Source organism: Amblyomma maculatum, chromosome 1 (genome assembly GCF_055883805.1).
Source record: "Amblyomma maculatum isolate TAMU_Amacu chromosome 1, ASM5588380v1, whole genome shotgun sequence".
In the NCBI taxonomy this organism is placed as follows: Eukaryota; Metazoa; Arthropoda; class Arachnida; order Ixodida; family Ixodidae; genus Amblyomma; species Amblyomma maculatum.
This window is the reverse complement of record NC_139344.1, coordinates 463,404,969-463,423,139: the sequence shown is the minus strand read 5'-3', so window position 1 is coordinate 463,423,139 and position 18,171 is coordinate 463,404,969. Positions and strand designations below refer to the sequence as shown.

General features: G+C 50.1%; 1 protein-coding gene across 10 annotated transcripts in view; it reads left to right on the top strand.

Annotated features, from left to right (window-relative positions):
- Positions 1 to 9,418: 9,418 nt before the first annotated feature.
- LOC146209816 (uncharacterized) overlaps positions 9,419 to 18,171 on the top strand; it is an 81,180-nt gene continuing 72,427 nt past the window's right edge. For 2 of the 10 annotated variants that reach the window (XM_084604075.1, XM_084604143.1), the window contains exons 1-4: positions 9,420 to 9,682; positions 11,015 to 11,281; positions 11,331 to 11,469; positions 11,589 to 11,663. In XM_084604075.1, coding sequence (XP_084460201.1) covers positions 9,600 to 9,682; positions 11,015 to 11,281; positions 11,331 to 11,469; positions 11,589 to 11,663 — 564 coding nt within the window. In that variant the 5' untranslated portion in view covers positions 9,420 to 9,599. Of the gene's footprint in view, positions 9,683 to 10,825; positions 10,951 to 11,014; positions 11,282 to 11,330; positions 11,664 to 12,905; positions 15,615 to 18,171 lie in introns of those variants that run through there. The other 8 variants (XM_084604092.1, XM_084604127.1, XM_084604068.1 and 5 more) reach the window with 8 other exon arrangements.

Genomic DNA, 18,171 nt, shown 5'->3' with positions numbered 1-18,171 from the left:
TGCAGCCAGCAACTATCAGAACCTCAGCGTCAGTTCAACTTCAGTTTACTGTATTAGATAATCCTGAATTTTCATTGACAGTAGATCATACGCTCAATGGCAACCAAGAAGCTTTGACTTTTGCATTCGGCACTTCACCTTTCTTGGGTTTTGCTCGCAGTTGCGCGTTTCGAAGTGCGTAGTATTCGACAACAACAGAATCCTGCGTGCCAGAAGCGTAAAAATTAACACTGTATCGGCCTCTGCCAACGAATTTTGAGAATAAGCCGCTGTATGTGCCGTCGCCTGCTCTCCTGTCCACACCTGCAAAGAAAGCAAATTAAGTTCCTTAAATAAAGTATTCGCGTAAAAGCAACCAAAACTTTGCCCCGTTTCAAGACATTGTGTGTATATAGACGTAATTGTCACACAATCACGCGGCACAGTCTCAGAGCGGCGCGAGATATAAGCTGGACGCTGATTTTGCGAAGCTCTTCTGATTCTTTATAATAACATGTTGCTCACTGCCCGATCCAGATCCGTTCCATCCTATACTATCCCATGTACTCGTATACTATACATTCTATGCTGTATCTTCTATATTGCATATCCTGTTCGCTGATGGTCAGGAGCTTGCTTGCGCAGAATCTCGAACGACTGCCTCAAAAAGCCGCAAGCCTTTGCCATTCCACTTTTTCTGCGCTTGCCTAGGTGTTCTCGATCGCTAAATATAGCACCCCCAACGGGAAAGGGACTAATCCATGTGTTAGGACTCCGCTGCACAGCAGCGCACCGACCCTATTGCGCTCACATTTCAGCGTCAAATAGGCAGTTAGCGATAGGGTGCAAGTGAGCGTCGTATCTACTACACGCAGCCTTCTATGAGCACGTTTTCGAGTGATCGCGGTAATCGTCCACGTAGCAACCCGGACATTGCTTAGTTCTGTCCGAGTATCCTTGAAGCTGAGCAAGGGCCAAATAAGCACTTGGCTTGTTTAGAAACAATCACCCCGTGTGATATGCTGTGATAAGCTCGTGCATGATCACGTGGCTAACTGATCACTTGACTTCGACTTGTAACATTTGACTTTGAGATTTGACCTCTAGCACTTGTCTTTTACAGGCCATTGATTCTAATGTCATAAATTGCGTGGCAGGCGTGCGATGGCACCAGCTGAACACGTGGAGTTAAACATCAAGCAAAATAAGCAATGCTCTTCAAACGTGGCTCAACGCCGTTGCACCACAACAAATATTAATGCTTTTTTTTTTCTCCTCAGCGGACATGTAGCAGACGATAGGAGACTTTTTCCTGAATATTACCTTTTCGCTGATACACGGTTAGAACTGCCGAAATCACAGAAACAATGCTCCACTGGGTTTTCCACCTGTTGGTGCATCTCGCAATGGGCATCTACACGCGTCAAAATGCATAACATTTCATATATATATTCCCTTTCTGAACCGAAGATTGTAAAAATGCGAATAAGCCCCTCCCTTTTGCACCTCGAGCTTCGCCTTAACAGTGAAGCTGGGCAGGCTCTTGTTCACAAATCATACTGCCCTTTTTTTTTTTCGTCTGTTGCATGCCCTCGCAGACTTCACTTCGATTGCACAAGACCGCGTAGAAAGGAAACCAGCGCATAAAAGACGCAGGACAAATGCAAAGAAAGCACACATCACAATGCTGGACTTGCAACCAATTTAGTCCGATAAAGAAATGCACATCTTAAGTGAATTCCCTGTGTGCACACCCTATCAGCAACGCACTTCGCCCATCAAATGAAGAAATGGCAATAATTAGGATAAAAACTTGCACTCCTATTCGGGGATAATCACGGACGGATCACTGACGCATTTCTGCTTATCCTTTTTCTTCAACATTGCTTCCGATAGCTCACGCTCACATGTGATGCAGCAAAGCCTGGCAGAGCAGGTTGAAAGGCTAAAATGTTCTGGGTTTCCACCCTCCGATTTGCTGGAGGGGGGGAGGGGGTACATTTCTTGCCGAAAAAAATAAAGTTACCTTCAAAGACTGCAAGCACAGCAGAAGTCGAAGGAATAAAGATAGAAGTCATTCCTTACTTCCGCAAGACTTCACATAGACTGAAAAAAGTAACTTAGGAGTTCGATGTCATTATGGAAAAGGGGAAAGCAGCTGGAGAAGATCAGATAAGTATAGATTCGTTGAAGAATGGGAGGAAATCGTGCTAGAAAAGCTTGCCACCCTATATACGCAGTGCTTGGAGACCTCAACGGCACGGGAACCATAGAAGAACGCAAACATCTCAATTCGTAAGAAAGGGGACGCTATGAACCTGAAAAATTGCAGATCAATCCGCTAACTGTCTGTTACGCATAAGGTATATTACTGAAGTAATCGCTAATAGAATCAGGGGACAACCAGACATCAATCAAGCAAAGCATCAAGTAGGATTTCGGAAAAAGTACTCTACTATTGATCATATCCATATCATCAACCAGGTGATAATAAAATGCGCGGAATATAACCAGCTCTTATACATAGCATTCATTGATTACGAAAAGCATGTGATTCAGTAGAAACGCAGTGGTCATTGCAGGCGTTGCCAAATCAGGGTGTAGACGAGCCGTACATAAAAGTTCTGGAAGAATATATATATATATATATATATATATATATATATATATATATATATATATATATATATATATACCGGGTGTCCCAACTAACTTGAACCAAGGGATACAAAATAATCCATTTGAGGTAGGTCAGTGGAACCAATTGCATTCAACTGCCAGCCTCCTTGCGCACTACAGGCGATTTTTTGTTTTGCAATTACTTAATTAGCTAATTATGTTAATTTTTCTAATTTATTAAATATCGGCTTTAGACCAAACATGTGAATTGGAAACTTGTAGAGCACCTTCAGAAACCCCCATTCCATTAATTGCGATAACGAAAGTCTCACGTGTATCTTCTTTTCTGGGCTCAAAAGAAAGCCCGCGAAATACAAATAATACCACGTGACTAGTGCATTTGTGCGCCGCGATTGTGGTGCTCTCAGTCGTGGTTTGAGCGAACGAAATTAGCTGCGGCCGTGTCTCCTTTGCCCCGTTAAAACGGCAGGCCGATACGCCTGCGATGGCTTCTTCGCCTGCGTCCGGCAGCCGGCCCACGTGATGGTGCAGTAGCAGCGAGAGCGGCGAGCCGACACCACCGGGATTCTAACAAACTAACAAACTCTCCTTCTCTCCCATCAGCGAACTTTACGTCAAACGGATGAGCGATAAGGTGTCAGCCACTGAATCTGCGCATACAGGCTTGGGTAAAGGGGCGAGATGACATCTGACTCGACTAAAATTAGCGCTGCACCTTCATTTGCCGGTTCTTTATCGTCATCCGGCTGTCGGGATGTAGGCTGCTGCGGTGCACAGGCTTGGCCAATATCGCGGTGACGACGGGCGAGCTCGAACCATCGCCAACATTTCTGCCTGCCGCTGCAACGGGACCATTGGGTCACGGCCGCAGCTGATTTCGTTCGCTCAAACCACGACTGAGAGCACCACGATCGCTGCGCTCAAATGCGCTAGTCACGTGGTATTATTTGTATTTCGCGGGCTTTCTTTTGAGCCCGGAAAAAAAGATACACGTGAGACTTTCTTTATCGCAATTAATGGAATGGGGGTTTCTGAAGGGGCTCTACAACTTTCCAATTCACAATTTTGGTCTAAGGTGAATATTTATTAAATTAGAAAAATTAACATAATTAGCCAATTAACTAATTGCAAAACAAAAATTGCCTGTAGTGCGCAAGGATGCTAGCAGTTGAATGCAATTGGTTTCACTGACCTACCTCAAATGTATTATTTTTTATTTCAAGTTAGTTGGGACACCCAGTATATATATATTGACGCATAGAAGACGACGCAAAAGATGACATGTGAGACGAGAGGCGCGAGCCTGGAAGAGAAAGAAACTTGAACGCAAGACTCGTTCAGGTCGACCATTGAAAACCTCTATTGTTAGGCCCTCCTTGGTGTTCTACCGAGACATGACACTGGTGAAGCGTGCTGGGGTATGCATAAGACTCCTTCCGGTAGTCCACAGCTGATCCCAAACATCGACACATCTGTCCATCGTGCTAGCCGCCGCCTGCTAGACCTAGCGCCGCAGTACAGCCATCTGCCGAACGACTCTTCAAACGCCTAAGTTCCTCAGATCTCCCAAGCCATGACACATCCCAACCCTACGCCGGTGACTCTACAGAACACCAAGGTGCCAGAGTGCTTACGCGGGGAAGTGTTTCAAGATGTGGAGGCCTGGCTCGACTAGTTTGAGCGAGTGGCCAAGATCAACCAGTTAAGCGCAGACCAGCAGCTTTGTAATGTTTATTTTGCCCTTCAGGATAAAGCTAGAGCGTGGTTTGAAAACCACCAGGCCAGCTTATCCACATGGAATGACTTCCGCCGCCAGCTGGTAGACACATTTGCGAGAAGTGATCGACGAGACAATGCGCTACGCCTGCTTGAAGTTCCCGTCCAGAAGCCGAATGAGAGCGTGGCTATGTTTGCGGAAGACATGGTTCGCCTTTTTCGCCGTGCCGACCCTGATATGAGCGAGCCAAGGAAGCTACGGCATCTCATGCATGGTGTCAAAGAACATGTGTTTGCCGGCTTGGTACGCAACCCAACTAAAGCTTTGAGTGAGTTCTTTAAGGACGCTACGGCTATAGAGCGAGCCCTCCAAGACCGGTGCGCCAGCACAACCGACCCGTTAACTGTGCTTCGACGTCTGCGGCGGCGCTGAATACAACTGGCAGGACCCCTCTTCGTGACCTCATTAGAGAAATTGTCCTTGAGGAGCTCAAGCGAATTACGGTTACAAAGGCTCAGTCATCGCAGGCCCTCGTGGAAGTTGTCAGGAATGAAATTCGGTATTCCTTATCACCGTCTCCGCCATGCTACCAGTCTCACCCCCGTCGACAACGCGGCCGCTATTTCGGAACCATACCACGCTCCACAACCGGTCAGCTCCACGGCCGACATTCTTGAATCTTATCACGAGCCGCAACAGCAGAGTTATGCCGCAGTCCTTCGTCGCCCGCCTCCAGACCACGCCCCACAGAGCTCCTCGAGGCGTCAGGAGGCGTGATTCTTCCAGGGACCTCAGTGGGCGCTCTCAACCAAGCCGAAATGGCAGGTGGCGCAGTTATGATAGCTGACCACTCTGTTTTTGCTGCGGACAACCTGGCCACGTGTACCGGTACTGCCTCTACCGCGAAGAGGGGCAGGCCTTTCCGCCTGCTTCTGCTCGCCACCACTTCAACGCTGACTCTGCCCAAATCGAGGACGACACTCCGGTCAGCAAGGAAACCAAATCCCCGGGCTTTCGCCGCCGCTCCTCCCCCCCTAACCACAGCGTTATCCTTCGCCGATGCGTCGTATCATTGCTAACGTTAACGGACAGCGGTCCCCGAGCCATCGCCGGGAAAACTAACAGCCGCAACCTCGCGAGGGGAGGTTGCAACTAGTCGAAAAGTGTCAAAACCCTCACCACCGCAGCAACTGCCGACAACCTGTGCTTCTGACACCGTTGTTAACATTGACATTGCCGCACTACTGCCGAAAATGCCGCCTACATTGCCGCCGAAAATGCCGCACCAGATAAGCAGCCCTGACGACGAAGCTGACAGCAGCGACCTCGCCGCACTTCCACCGCAAACGCCGAAAGAGACGAGCAACCCACATGAAGTTATTAGTGCTGACCTCGGCGTTTCTATTGACGGGTTGGAGGTACATGTTCTGGTGGATACCGGGGCGTATTTTTCAATTATGAGCCAGAAACTGGCTGATACGCTGCGCAAAGTATCAACCGAATGAACTGGGCCAGTAATTAGAAGTGCTGGGGGTCAGCTACTGGCACCGACAGGGAAGTGCACTGCGCGGATAGGAATAGAAAACGCGGTGTTTGTTGGCAGTTTAGGTATTCTCTCTGACTGTTGCAAAGACCTCATCTTGGGCATGGACTTTCTGCGCCTTCATGGGGCTATAATCAGCATGAGGGACTGCGTCGTTGCCTTCACCAAGAATCATGGAGACCTTCGTTATGCGGAAGTACCACTGCTGTCCTTACGCGTCGCCATGGAGACGGTGACATTACCTCCGCGATCATGCTCTCTTGTTCAAGTGAAGTGTGACGTGGCGCATACCGGCGATGGAATTGCCGAAAGGGCAGTCACCCTGGTACTAAGCCGAGGTGTTTCTATAGCTCGGGGGCTAGTCAACTTGACCAATGGGCAGACCGAAGTGCTGCTGACAAACTTCAGCGACGAGCGTCAGCAAATTCCGCAAGGCACAACTGTGGCCTTTTTCGACAGCCTCCCAAATGCGTAGCACTGCTTCTCACTGCAACAGGAAAGGTCAACGTGCACGACGCCCGTAACCATCGTCGATGTGAGTCCAAATCAATTTCGAGACTGCTTTGCTTCAGAATCGCGGATCGGCCAAACGCCGATGACAAAACATATAATTATCACGGATGACTCGATTCGCCCGATTCGATAAAAATCCTTACCGTGTGGCCCCGAAAGAACTTGAAGCCATTCAGCGCCAGGTGGCCGCAATGCTTAGAGACGAAGTTATCCAGCCGTCATGAGCCCCTGGGCTTCCCCCGTGGTACTTGTTAAACAGAAGGTCGGCAGCTTACGACTTTGCATACACTACCGCAAGCTCAACCAAGTGACAAAAAAATACGTGTACCCTCTTCCTCGCATCGACAATTCCCTTGATTCCCTACGAAATGCTCGTTACTTCTCATCAATGGACTTGAAAAGTGGATATTGGCAGATAGAAGTAGATGAGAGGGATCGGGAGAAGACAGCATTCGTCACTCTCGACTGATTGTATGAGTTTAAAGTCCTTCCGTTCGGTTTATGCTCGGCGTCAGCAACATTTCAGAGGCTGGTGGACACTGCTCTCGGGACCTAAGTGGCAAACATGCTTGGTGTATCTTGACGACGTGATTGTGTTTTGGGCAAAATTTGAAGAGCATCTACGCCGTTTGCTAACTGTGTTTCAGGCCATACGATATGCGGGCCTCACACTAAAACCCGAGAAGTGCCACCTCGGTTACGAAGAGCTGCAGGTCTGAGGCCACGTCGTTAGCCAAGAAGGTATCCGGCCGGATCCTGAAACGCTCTCCGCAGTCGCCAACTTCCCAACACCTACGGACAAAAAGACATCGCGGCGCTTGCTGGGTCTTTGCGCCTATTACCGTCACTTTTTTGCTGGCTTTTCACACATTTCCTGGCCATTAACTTCATTGACGCGTCACAATGCTGTCTTTCGCTTGGGTGAAGAACGGCAACAAGTTTTTAATGAGCTGAGGAGGCGTCTACAGACAAATCCTGTCCTGAAGCAATTTGACGACGACGCCCTTACACTGGCTTCATACGAATGCCAGCAACGTGGGCTTAGGTGCTGTGCTGGTTCAGCGCCAGGTTGGTGTGGAAAACGTAATTGCTTACGCCAGCAGGACCCTATCTAAAGCAGAAGCGAACTACTCGACAACCGAAAAAGAATGCCTTGCAGTGGTATGGGCGATTATGAAGTTCCGTCATTATTTGTACGCTCACTCATTTGAAGTCGTTACCGACCATCACTCTCTATGTTGGTTGACGAACCTAAAGGACCCTTCAGGGAGACTCACGCGTTGGAGTCTTCGATTACAACAATTTGACATGCCCGTTATTTACAAATCTGGAAAGAAGCACATGGATGCTGATTGCCTTTCGCGAGCGCCGGTCGAACCTTCCACTATGCCCGATGAAGACACTGCGTGTTTAGGTGTCATAGATGACGCAACGCTTTCCCAATAGCAGGGAGAAGACCAGCAATTGCTCCCTCTTATTGATTTCTTGGATAAGCGAACTACGGTTATGCCTACGATTTTCGCCCGAGTAATGTCTTCGTTCTTTATTCGCAACAACGTAGTTTACAAGAAGAACTTCCGTCCTGGCGGAAACAGTCTTCTACTCGTCGTTCCATCAGCTCTCCGCAGTGAAGTTTTGCAAGCGTGTCACAACGAGCCAACCGCCGGTCACCTAGGCTACACCCGCACTTTGGCTAGAGTACAGCATGGATACTACTGGCCAAAACTGCCGTCGACAGTGAAACACTGTGTACGTACGTGCACAAACTGCCAGCGCCGTAAATCGCCCCCTGTAAAACAAGCTGGCCTTCTCCACCCTCTTCAAGTGCCAACGACACCTTTTAAACAAATCGGCATGGACCTCCTGGGACCATTTCTGACGTCCACAGTCGGGAATAAATGGATAATTGTCGCCACCGATTATCTAACCCGCTACGCTGAGACCAAGGCTCTGCCAAGGGGTACCGCCGCCGAAGCAGCTGGTTTCTTCGTTGAGAACATTGTCCCGAGGCATGGCGCTCCGGCACTCATTATAACTGACCGAGGAACTGCATTTACGGCTGAACTTTTGGAGAGCCTTCTCCGCCTCAGTGGTTCCAGTCATTGTAAAACTATAGCCTGTCACCCCCAAACCAATGGGTTGACAGAACGCCTTAATAAGACTATTGCAGACAAGCTTTGCATGTATGTCGACATGAGCCACAAGAATTGGGATGAAATTCTTCCCTACTTCACGTTCGCCTACAATACGGCCCGCCAAGACACCACTCGTATGACACTCCTTCACGGGTGATCAGTAACAACCATGCTGGATGCAATGTTGATCCCGAATGCCGACGCCGATGATCTCGATCAGGACGCCGAGGAATTCGCTCAGCGTGCAGAGGAAGCTCGACAACTATCACGTGTGCGAGTCAAAAATCAGCAAGAGCATGATGCACGACGTCACAATCATAGACACCAACATGTCATGTACGAACCTGGTGACAAAGTTTGCGTCTGGACGTCTATTCGCCGCCGTGGACTCTCCGAAAAACTATTGCGGCGATACTTCGGGCCCTATGTTGTTCAGCGGTGCTTAACCGTGGTCACTGATGAGGTGGTGCCAGACGAGGTGTCGACATCAAAGCGACGCCAACAACAAGTAGACGTCGTCCACGTTGTGCGCATGAAGCCGTACAACTCGGACTGACCTTGACCTCCTACTTCCTTTTATACTCATCGAGAGGATGCTTCCTGAGGAGGGGGGCAAATGACGCATAGAAGACGACGCAAAAAATGACATCTGAGACGACAAGCGCGAGCCTGGAAGAGAGAAGCTTGAACGCAAGACTCGTTGCAGTCGACTGTTAAAACCTTCTTATCTTAGGCCCTCCTTGGCGTTCTTCCGAGACGTGACAATATATATATATATATATATATATATATATATATATATATATATATATATATATATATATATATATATATATATATTGTGGGGCCCCACAGCCCCTTTAAGCGTTTCGAACTGCGCGCGCTTTTTTCTGTTTGTGTTGGTGTCCGCCCGGGCAGCGCGAGTACGCATGAGCGAGCTGCCCGGAGCGGGGGCGGCATGTTATCGGCGCGAGACAGAGGGTAGATAAGCGCGTCGGAAGCAGGGCTCGGGGCTTTTTCGCCGGGAGGCCGGCCACAGAAGGGCGGCGTGGCAGCGTCCCAAGCCGGCGGGATGTACATACACGGACGACGGAGCGGAGTCCTGCGAGGCAAAGACGGAAGCGGCGCCTACAAGAAAGCCTTAGAAGTGTTAGCGTGAGTGCTGCCACGCGAGTAGCAATGCTTTTGTACCGTAATCAACGCTTTGTACTCGCCCTATCCGCGCCGCAGTGTGTTTTGTGTTGTCGCGGTGACCCATGTTCCGTTTTATTCTGCATAGTCCATTGTCGCGCACTTCGACGGCATGTTTCCAGCGCAGTTTTGACCAATGCTGTTTCTTTTCTATTTTATACTTTCCTGTTGATCCGGAATAAACCGGTTTTTTAAGAAAGACTTGGTTTTCACCCGTCGGGCGAGACCATCGCTCGCGGACCCGTATTCTAGAAGGCGGAGCCTTCATTTGGCGCCCAACGTGATTTCTGCTCGAGCTTTGGCTTGCCCCGTGAGTGTAGCAATTTGGGGTTCATGCCGTTTCGTGCGTAGCGATGTCGGACTTACCGGGTGCAAGCGCCCAGTTAACAGAGACAGTTCGGCCTCCCACACAGGCGGGTTCCGGGCATGAGCAATCAGAAGACAGGAAAAGCGAACCGTCGGACATTTGTAGCGGAATTCTCGGCCTCCAGTTCCAGCTACTTGAATCAAAGGCACATTTCAGAGAAATGGTAGGAAGCGAGGCAGTTTCGTTAACGCCCACCCCCTTGTATCGCGATAATCAGCTGCGGCTAAATTTGGCCGTGCCAAGGTTTGAAGGATACGCCGACAAGAAATCTGTTTGCGATTTTCTTTATGAAATCGACGATTATCAGATGGCAATGGCAATTTCGGACAGCACTCTGGTCGCGCGCGTGCTTCCCGTAGCTTTGGTATGTTCCGCAGCAACCTGGAGGCGTAGACAGCGGCCGTTCACCACAAAGCAAGATTTTATAGACCGTTTTCGAGAAGAGTTTTTGCCGCCTGACTATGACATCCGTATGAAAGACGAGCTTTGCACCAGGACGCAAGGCGAAAACGAGGGTTTGCTAGAGTTTTTGCGAAGTTTACAAGAGCTGCATGAGCGGGCAGATCCTGCAGTTCCGGAACCAGAGAAGGTGGATCATGCTATACATCGGTGCCATCCAAGGCACCAGCCATATCTCCGGCGTCGCCAGTTCGCAGCCTTCGATGACATGGCTAGAGAAGCATCCCGCATCGAGGCATCTTTTCTGGCGGAGCTCCAATACAAACCACCTCCCCCTGCAGAGACTTGCCTTGAGCCGTCCTGTGCGTGGCCTGGATCATCGGCAGCACGCAGCCTGGAGACGCCAGGCTGCCGCACGGGGGCTGGCGACTTGAAGGGAGTCACAAGCCCTGATGTGTCTACTCAGGTGACGAGCCGATTTCGTGGGGTGACAGGTCAGACGGGGCCCCGTGTCTTCTTGCCATACGCAGGCGCTGGTACCCCTTGTGTGACAGCAGTTGGGACACCCCACGTCAGAGCGCACAAATCCCGGAGATCTCCTACAGCGGCTGCCGGCTACCATTCACCTACGGGTGCAGCGTGGGTGTCACTATCGGGTGCAACGTGGACGTCACCTACGGGTGCAGCGTGGGTGTCACCACCGGATGCAACGTGGACGTCACCTACCAGTGCAACGTGGGTGTCACCTACGGGTGCAACGTGGGTGTCACCACCGGGTGCAACGGTGTCGCCATCAGGTGAGAAGTGGGCGTCGCCCCCGGGCACAACTTATCCTCCGATTCGCAGATCCAGGACAACACAGGAGAGGGTGTTTTGGTCATCGTACCATCCAGCGGCCAGGCCGCACAGACGTGGCCAACCACCGGGAGAGCTGATCCAGTCGCTACCTTTCCTGCCTGAATCGAACCAGGTGCCACCGACCCAGGTGCCCCCGACCCAGGTGCCCCCGACCCAGGTGCCCCGACCCAGGTGCCACCGACCCAGGTGCCACCGACCCAGGTGCCACCGACCCAGGTGCCACCAACCCAGGTGCCACCGACCCAGGTGCCTTCGACCCAGGTGCCATTGTCACCACCTGCTATGCATGAGGCAGACCCCGAGAAACCCTACAAACACTCGGTGAGTGCAGTCCCGTCAACTTCTTTTGAGGAAAGCCAACCAGACAAGACCCCGCTGGTCTTGGTCAAAATGGCCGGACTGGAGCTTCCAGCCCTTTTAGACACAGGGTCTACGGTGTCAGTCGTCGGCGATCAGGTGAAAAATTCCTGTGAGACAAAACGTGTCCGGTTGCGGAGTGTGAACATTAACCTTCGTATGGCGTCGACTCACATAGTACCCGCAACCTCAGCAGCCCGCCTAACAGTTACTATAAATGGTCGAAAGATTAGACAGCGTTTCTTACACCTCCCCGGACTATCCTGGCCAGTCATACTAGGCCGTAACTTCATAGTGAAGGCAGGAATCGTGATAAATCTCAGTAAGGGAACCTACCGGTATGGCAATGGTACAGAAGCGTTTCAGTTCAAGACTAAGGCCGCTGAGCCACAGTCACAGTTGCTTACCACGAACGGCCATTCGGCCAATATCACAGGCTGTGGTATTCTAACCGTTTTGAATTCCTTCACGGGGTCACCAGTGGAAAAAAGCAGACTCGAGACAATGCTCAGGCCCTTTGCAGCAATGTTCACGGAGGCTCCGGGGAAGGCCAACGTACTAACCCACAGGATTGACACCGGCGATCCTCGTCCTATCAGATTCAATCCAAGGCCCTTGAGTGTCCACAAACGAGCGCTGCTGGATGGGGCCCTCGACGAAATGGTAGCTACCGGTGCGGTGAGACCATCAAAAAGCCCCTGGGTGTTTCCTGTTGTTCACGCGCCTAAGAAGGATGGAACAGCACGGTTGTGTGTCGATTATCGACGTCTGAATGCTGTGACAGTGCGAGACTCTTACCCTTTCCCGTCTGTTGACTCTGTCATGTACTCACTTGGGTCAGCAAAATGTTTTACTCTTGACTGCAGTAGGGGATTTCTGCAAATCCCGATTGACCACTGCGACATTGAGAAAACGGCTTTCACTTGCCACCGGGGACTGTTCGAATTTGTGCGATTGCCTTTCGGGTTGTGCAATTCACCTGCTACTTTTCAACGGGTAATGGATATTGTGCTCGGAGACGCTAAATTTAACTACGCTATGGCCTACATCGATGACGTAGTAGTGTTCTCAGAAAGCTTAGAAGAGCACCTCCGTCATTTAACGAATGTCCTTCAACGAATGCAGAAGGCGGGCATCACCATTAACCCCGGCAAGGTTCAGTTGGTGACAAGCACAATCAATCTTCTTGGGTTCATTGTGGAACAGGGCACAGTTCGCCCGGATGAAGAGAAGCTTCAAGCCATTCTGCAGCTCCCCCCACCAACCAACATAAAGAGCCTCCAGCGTTTCTTGGGCATGGTGGGATTCTACCGCCACTACATCCCGAACTGCGCTGACCTCGGAAGGGTGCCCGACCCCTCCATCAGCTCCTCCGGAAGGGTGCCCGCTGGTCATGGACAGAACCCGAGCAGGGATCATTCCGTTCACTGTCTGCAGCCATCGCGGATAATGCACGCCTGCGGCTTCCAGACCTTAACCGGCCATTCACGGTACTAACGGATGCAAGTGAGTACGGAATTGGGGAGGTATTGCTTCAAGAACATCAAGGAAAGCTTTGCCCATTGGCGTTTTCTAGTCATACACTGACGGCACCGGAAAGGAACTATACTGTGACAGAGAAAGAGTGTCTCGCGATTGTGTTTGCCCTCAAGAAATTTGACATGTATTTGGATGGCGCAGAATTCACTATTCAGACCGACCACCAGGCCCTATCGTGGCTTTCAAGGTTGCAAAATCCAGCTGGCCGTCTAGCCCGCTGGTCACTCGCTCTCCAAAAGTATAATTACAGGGTAGAATACAGAAGAGGGACTTTCAACAAAGTGGCCGATGCCCTGTCACGAGCTCCACTTCCTGGTGAGGGAGAGCGAGCACCCGCGGTCCATGCTGTGACAGCTCCTGCCGACACCTGGGGCACGCTGGTGTCCCGTCAACAGCTCCTTGACGCTCAGCTTTCAGACGACCAGTGCAACCAGATACGCCAAAGCCTGAACAGCGCCAATCCCGCAGGGAGCCGGGCGCTTAACGGAAGCTATGACAGCTACGTGGAAGCAGAAGATGGTTTGATCCTGCGGTATATACCTGCTGCGGACACCGACAGTGGTGAGTCCGCATTTCGTGTGGTCGTTCCTAAGGGCCTACGTAAGCATTTTCTAGAGTACTTCCACGATACACGCCTCGCAGGTCACAGCGATGGCAAGAAAACATATGACAAATTGTGTCGCGTTGCAACATGGCCTCGCATGAGAAGGGATGTCCTGACATTCGTCCGCGCTTGTCATACCTGCAAGACCGCGAAGCCGAGGGGAGGAAAACCGCCGGGCCTCATGCAACCTGCAGAGAGCCGATACCCATGGGAAATTGTAGCTTGCGACATAATGGGTCCCTATCCCAGATCAGTGAAAGGGAATCGCTACTTGTTAGTAATTACTGATCATTTCTCGAAATGGGTAGAATTGTATCCGCTGAGTAGGCTAGACTCGAAAATAATTTGGGATAAGCAACTAGAAACATTCACTCGCTTTGGTTTCCCAGCTCAGCTTATCACTGATAATGCCACGTATTTCACCGGTAGGATATTCACTGCCACTTGCAAAGTTCTTGGCGTGCAGCACAAAAAGACTACGCCCTACCATCCTCAAGCAAACATTACAGAGCGAGTGAATCGAAATCTCAAGACTATGATGGTGGTATTCACGGAGCGGCACAAGGACTGGGACGCTCGTATCCAAGAGATGGCCTTCGCCACAAGAACCACGGTAAACCGGTCAACAGGTTTTACGCCAGCGGCCATTCTCCTTGGTCGTGAGCTCAGGTTCCCTATTGAGCATGCTCTGAATGGCTCTGATTTACCGGGTCTTAGCCATTCTAAATTTGCGCATGATCTTTCCAGCCGCTTGGCCGAGACTTTGACGGAGGCAAGGGAAAACTTGGACCTTGCCCGCCTGGAACACTGTAACCAGTACAACAAGGGAAGGCGACCTTTGGAATTCACAGTCGGCGACAAAGTCCTTCGCCGCACGCACCCACTAAGTGATGCAGCAAAAGGGTTTGCTGATTCTCTCGCTCCACGATGGACTGGCCCTTACACGATAACAAAGAGCGCGTCTCGGCTTTCTTACTTTATTCGCCATGTGCAGGGTGGTCGAGATGCCGGACCAGTCAACGTGGCCGATCTCCGAGCTTACCACGGCCGTCCACTAGCCACATAGAACCACTTGACCTACCAGGCACTACGGGTACCCACGCTCGGCGGATACCTCCAAGCATGCGCCCAGCCAGCAGCAGTACCAGTTCCGTCCTTATCCCGCGTTATTTTTTTTTTACACGTCGGGAGGTGTCCCGTCTTGAGAGGGAGGGAGTGTGGGGCCCCACAGCCCCTTTTAGCGTTTCTAACCGCGCGCGCTTTTTTCTGTTTGTGTTGATGTCCGCCCGGGCAGCGCGAGTACGCATGAGCGAGCTGCCCGGAGCGGGGGCGGCATGTTATCGGCGCGAGACAGAGGGCAGATAAGCGCGTCGGAAGCAGGGCTCGGGGCTTTTTCGCCGGGAGGCCGGCCACAGAAGGGCGGCGTGGCAGCGTCCCAAGCCGGCGGGATGTACATACACGGACGACGGAGCGGAGTCCTGCGAGGCAAAGACGGAAGCGGCGCCTACAAGAAAGCCTTAGGAGTGTTAGCGTGAGTGCTGCCACGCGAGTAGCAATGTTTTTGTACCGTGATCAACGCTTTGGCCCTATTACTCGCCCTATCCGCGCCGCAGTGTTTCGCGTTGTCGCGGTGACCCATGTTCCGTTTTATTCTGCATAGTCCATTGTCGCGCACTTCGACGGCATGTTTCCAGCGCAGTTTTGACCAATGCTGTTTCTTTTCTATTTTATACTTTTCTGTTGATCCGGAATAAACCGGGTTTTCACTCGTCGGGCGAGACCATCGCTCGCGGACCCGTATTCTAGAAGGCGGAGCCTTCAATATATATATATATATATATATATATATATATATATATATATATATATATATATATATATATATAGTGTCTGGACAGATATAGTTCTGCGTAAAGGAAGTAACAAAATTCCTATGCAGAGAGGTGTTAGGCAAGCGACACGATCTCCTCAATACTATTCGCAGCTTGCTTAGAGGCAGTGTTCAGAAACTTGGAATGGGAGCAGTTAGGGATAAGGCTATATGGAGGTAGAACGCAGAGGGCTATGGAACGAAAAATGTTGGGGGTAACATTAGGAGATAGGAAGCGTACAGAGTGGGTCAGAGAATTAATTAAGTTACTGACATTCTAGTGGAAATCAAGAACCAGAAATGGGCATGGGCAGGACATGTAGTGCGAAGAGACGGTAACAGATGGTAGCTTAGGGTAACGAACTGGATTCCAAGGCAAGGAAAGCGTAGCAGGGGGTGGCAGAAAGTTAGGTGGACGGATGAGGTTAAGACGTTCGCAGGGGTCAAGTGGATGCAGCTAGCACAGGAACGGGAGAGGCCATCACCCTGCAATGGGTATAGTCAGGTAGATAGTCAGGTTTTTCGGACATACCAATGGGGTATAGTCAGGTAGATGATGATGTAGTGATAGTATTTTCTGCTCCCCTCAAACTGTTCCGGTTTATATGCCCAAATCTTTGGAGACCAGCGAAAACTGATGTTTGTAAAAAAAAAAACACCAGACTATGTTCACTACATCCGCATTGGGCCTAGTTTATTCAATCCCAATGTTATGCGGCAAAATCTACATAGGTCGAACCGGAGCATGCTTGAATGAGCATCTGAGGCAACACCGAACAAATTTCGGCACTGGCACAGGACGAAATTTAGCTTTACATGTCAAGGACTGCAAATGCCCCCCCCCCCCCCCCCCCCGTTTTCACACCTCTAGCATTATCGGTCGAGGAAAATGTAAACGTGAGCATGAGCTACTAAAAACATTCCTCATCAGAAAGAATAAACAGAAACTCGTCAGTGGTTCGTCCGGGATTATCGTCGAAGACGGGAGCAAGTTTTTATTCTCATAAATGCCATTTCATCATATGGTGCATGAAGTGCGTTGTGTGTAGGGTGTGTGTGCCGGGAATTGTTTTAAAATGAGCATTTCTTCATCGGTTTTAATCTGTTGTAAGTCCAGCGTTGTGCTGTGTGCCTTCTTTGCTGTTGTCCTGTTTCTGGTTTCGCTAGTTTGCTTTCTACGCAATATGAACTAGCCCATCGGTTTGCTGTCCTGCACAAGATAAGCTGGAAACATGCCAACGCGGCCCTCAGCTGGAACTACAAAATAACAGGGTCTTAAAATTTGTATTCGTCGCCCCATTCGTCTGCTTGTAACCCGGAACTAGTTATTTAGTCCTTGTGGGGAATTTTCGTTCAATAAATTTTGTCTTGAGATAGTAAGTATAGCCATTGCTGGCGAATGCCCCAAACATTCTTAGGATCTATATAGCATCAGTGTAAATATTAAACGCCAACACTGCTACTCACCGAGACCTTGGTCCACTAGGCGAAGCGTTGAGACCGGGTTTCCAGGCAATTCAAAGGTTGCAATAACGCTAGCATTGAGTACCATGGCGCCTCCTCTTGCTAAAGTGAGAGTGAAACTGGCTTCTTCAAACTCCTTCACGAGAACATTGTAGCTAACATCAATGGTGAAACTCTGTAGCGAGGAGGCTGCCAGCTGTGCGACTGCGCTCGGCACAGAACTATTCCGTATTACGTTGGTCACCTGCAAGCAATATGAAAGACAAGAAAAACAACATATCTGAAGCATTTTCCAGGTGCATTATAAAAATGGCAGCGTTTGAAACACTGTGGAGCAAGTGTTCTCCGATTGGCATCAAATTAAGCACACGTCTACAGTTCTTCCATATTCACGGGAAAAGAAAGTGAGGTCTGCTCATACGGCGATATTACATTACGAACCCTTTTACGAGTACTGCTTCTTGCAAATGGACATACCCATAAAAAACCATGCTGAGAAAATTGACAGAAAACCAAGAGCGAAGAAGGCAGTTCGAAACAATGGGCTGTTAGTTGTAAAAATTGGATTCTCTAAAAATACTTCTATAGCAGCCAGAAGTATGCAACGCTTGCCAGGAACACTGAACACAGGAAGAAATATTGTCCAAGACAACCGAGAGACATTAGCCGAGCGCTAACGGTAAAATCCTTACTGAACAATACGCACCCTGCACTCCACGAGGGCAAACGAAACGCCAGAGCGCAGGATATGGCAGCGAAATACGAAGGCCCACAGGACGTACTACAGGTGGACGCGGTCGCCTACCGCAAAGCAAACACCCGTATGCCTGAGAGATAGCCGCAGTGACTGGAGAGAGCCGACTTGTAGCGAACGCATCCATGCGCGCCAAAATTCTCTGAAATAAGCAGCGATCGTCCTAGCGTTGACGAACCCAACAACGAACATCATCATCAGTGACCCGAAATGAGCTTTTACCAATTTTGTCCAAGGCACA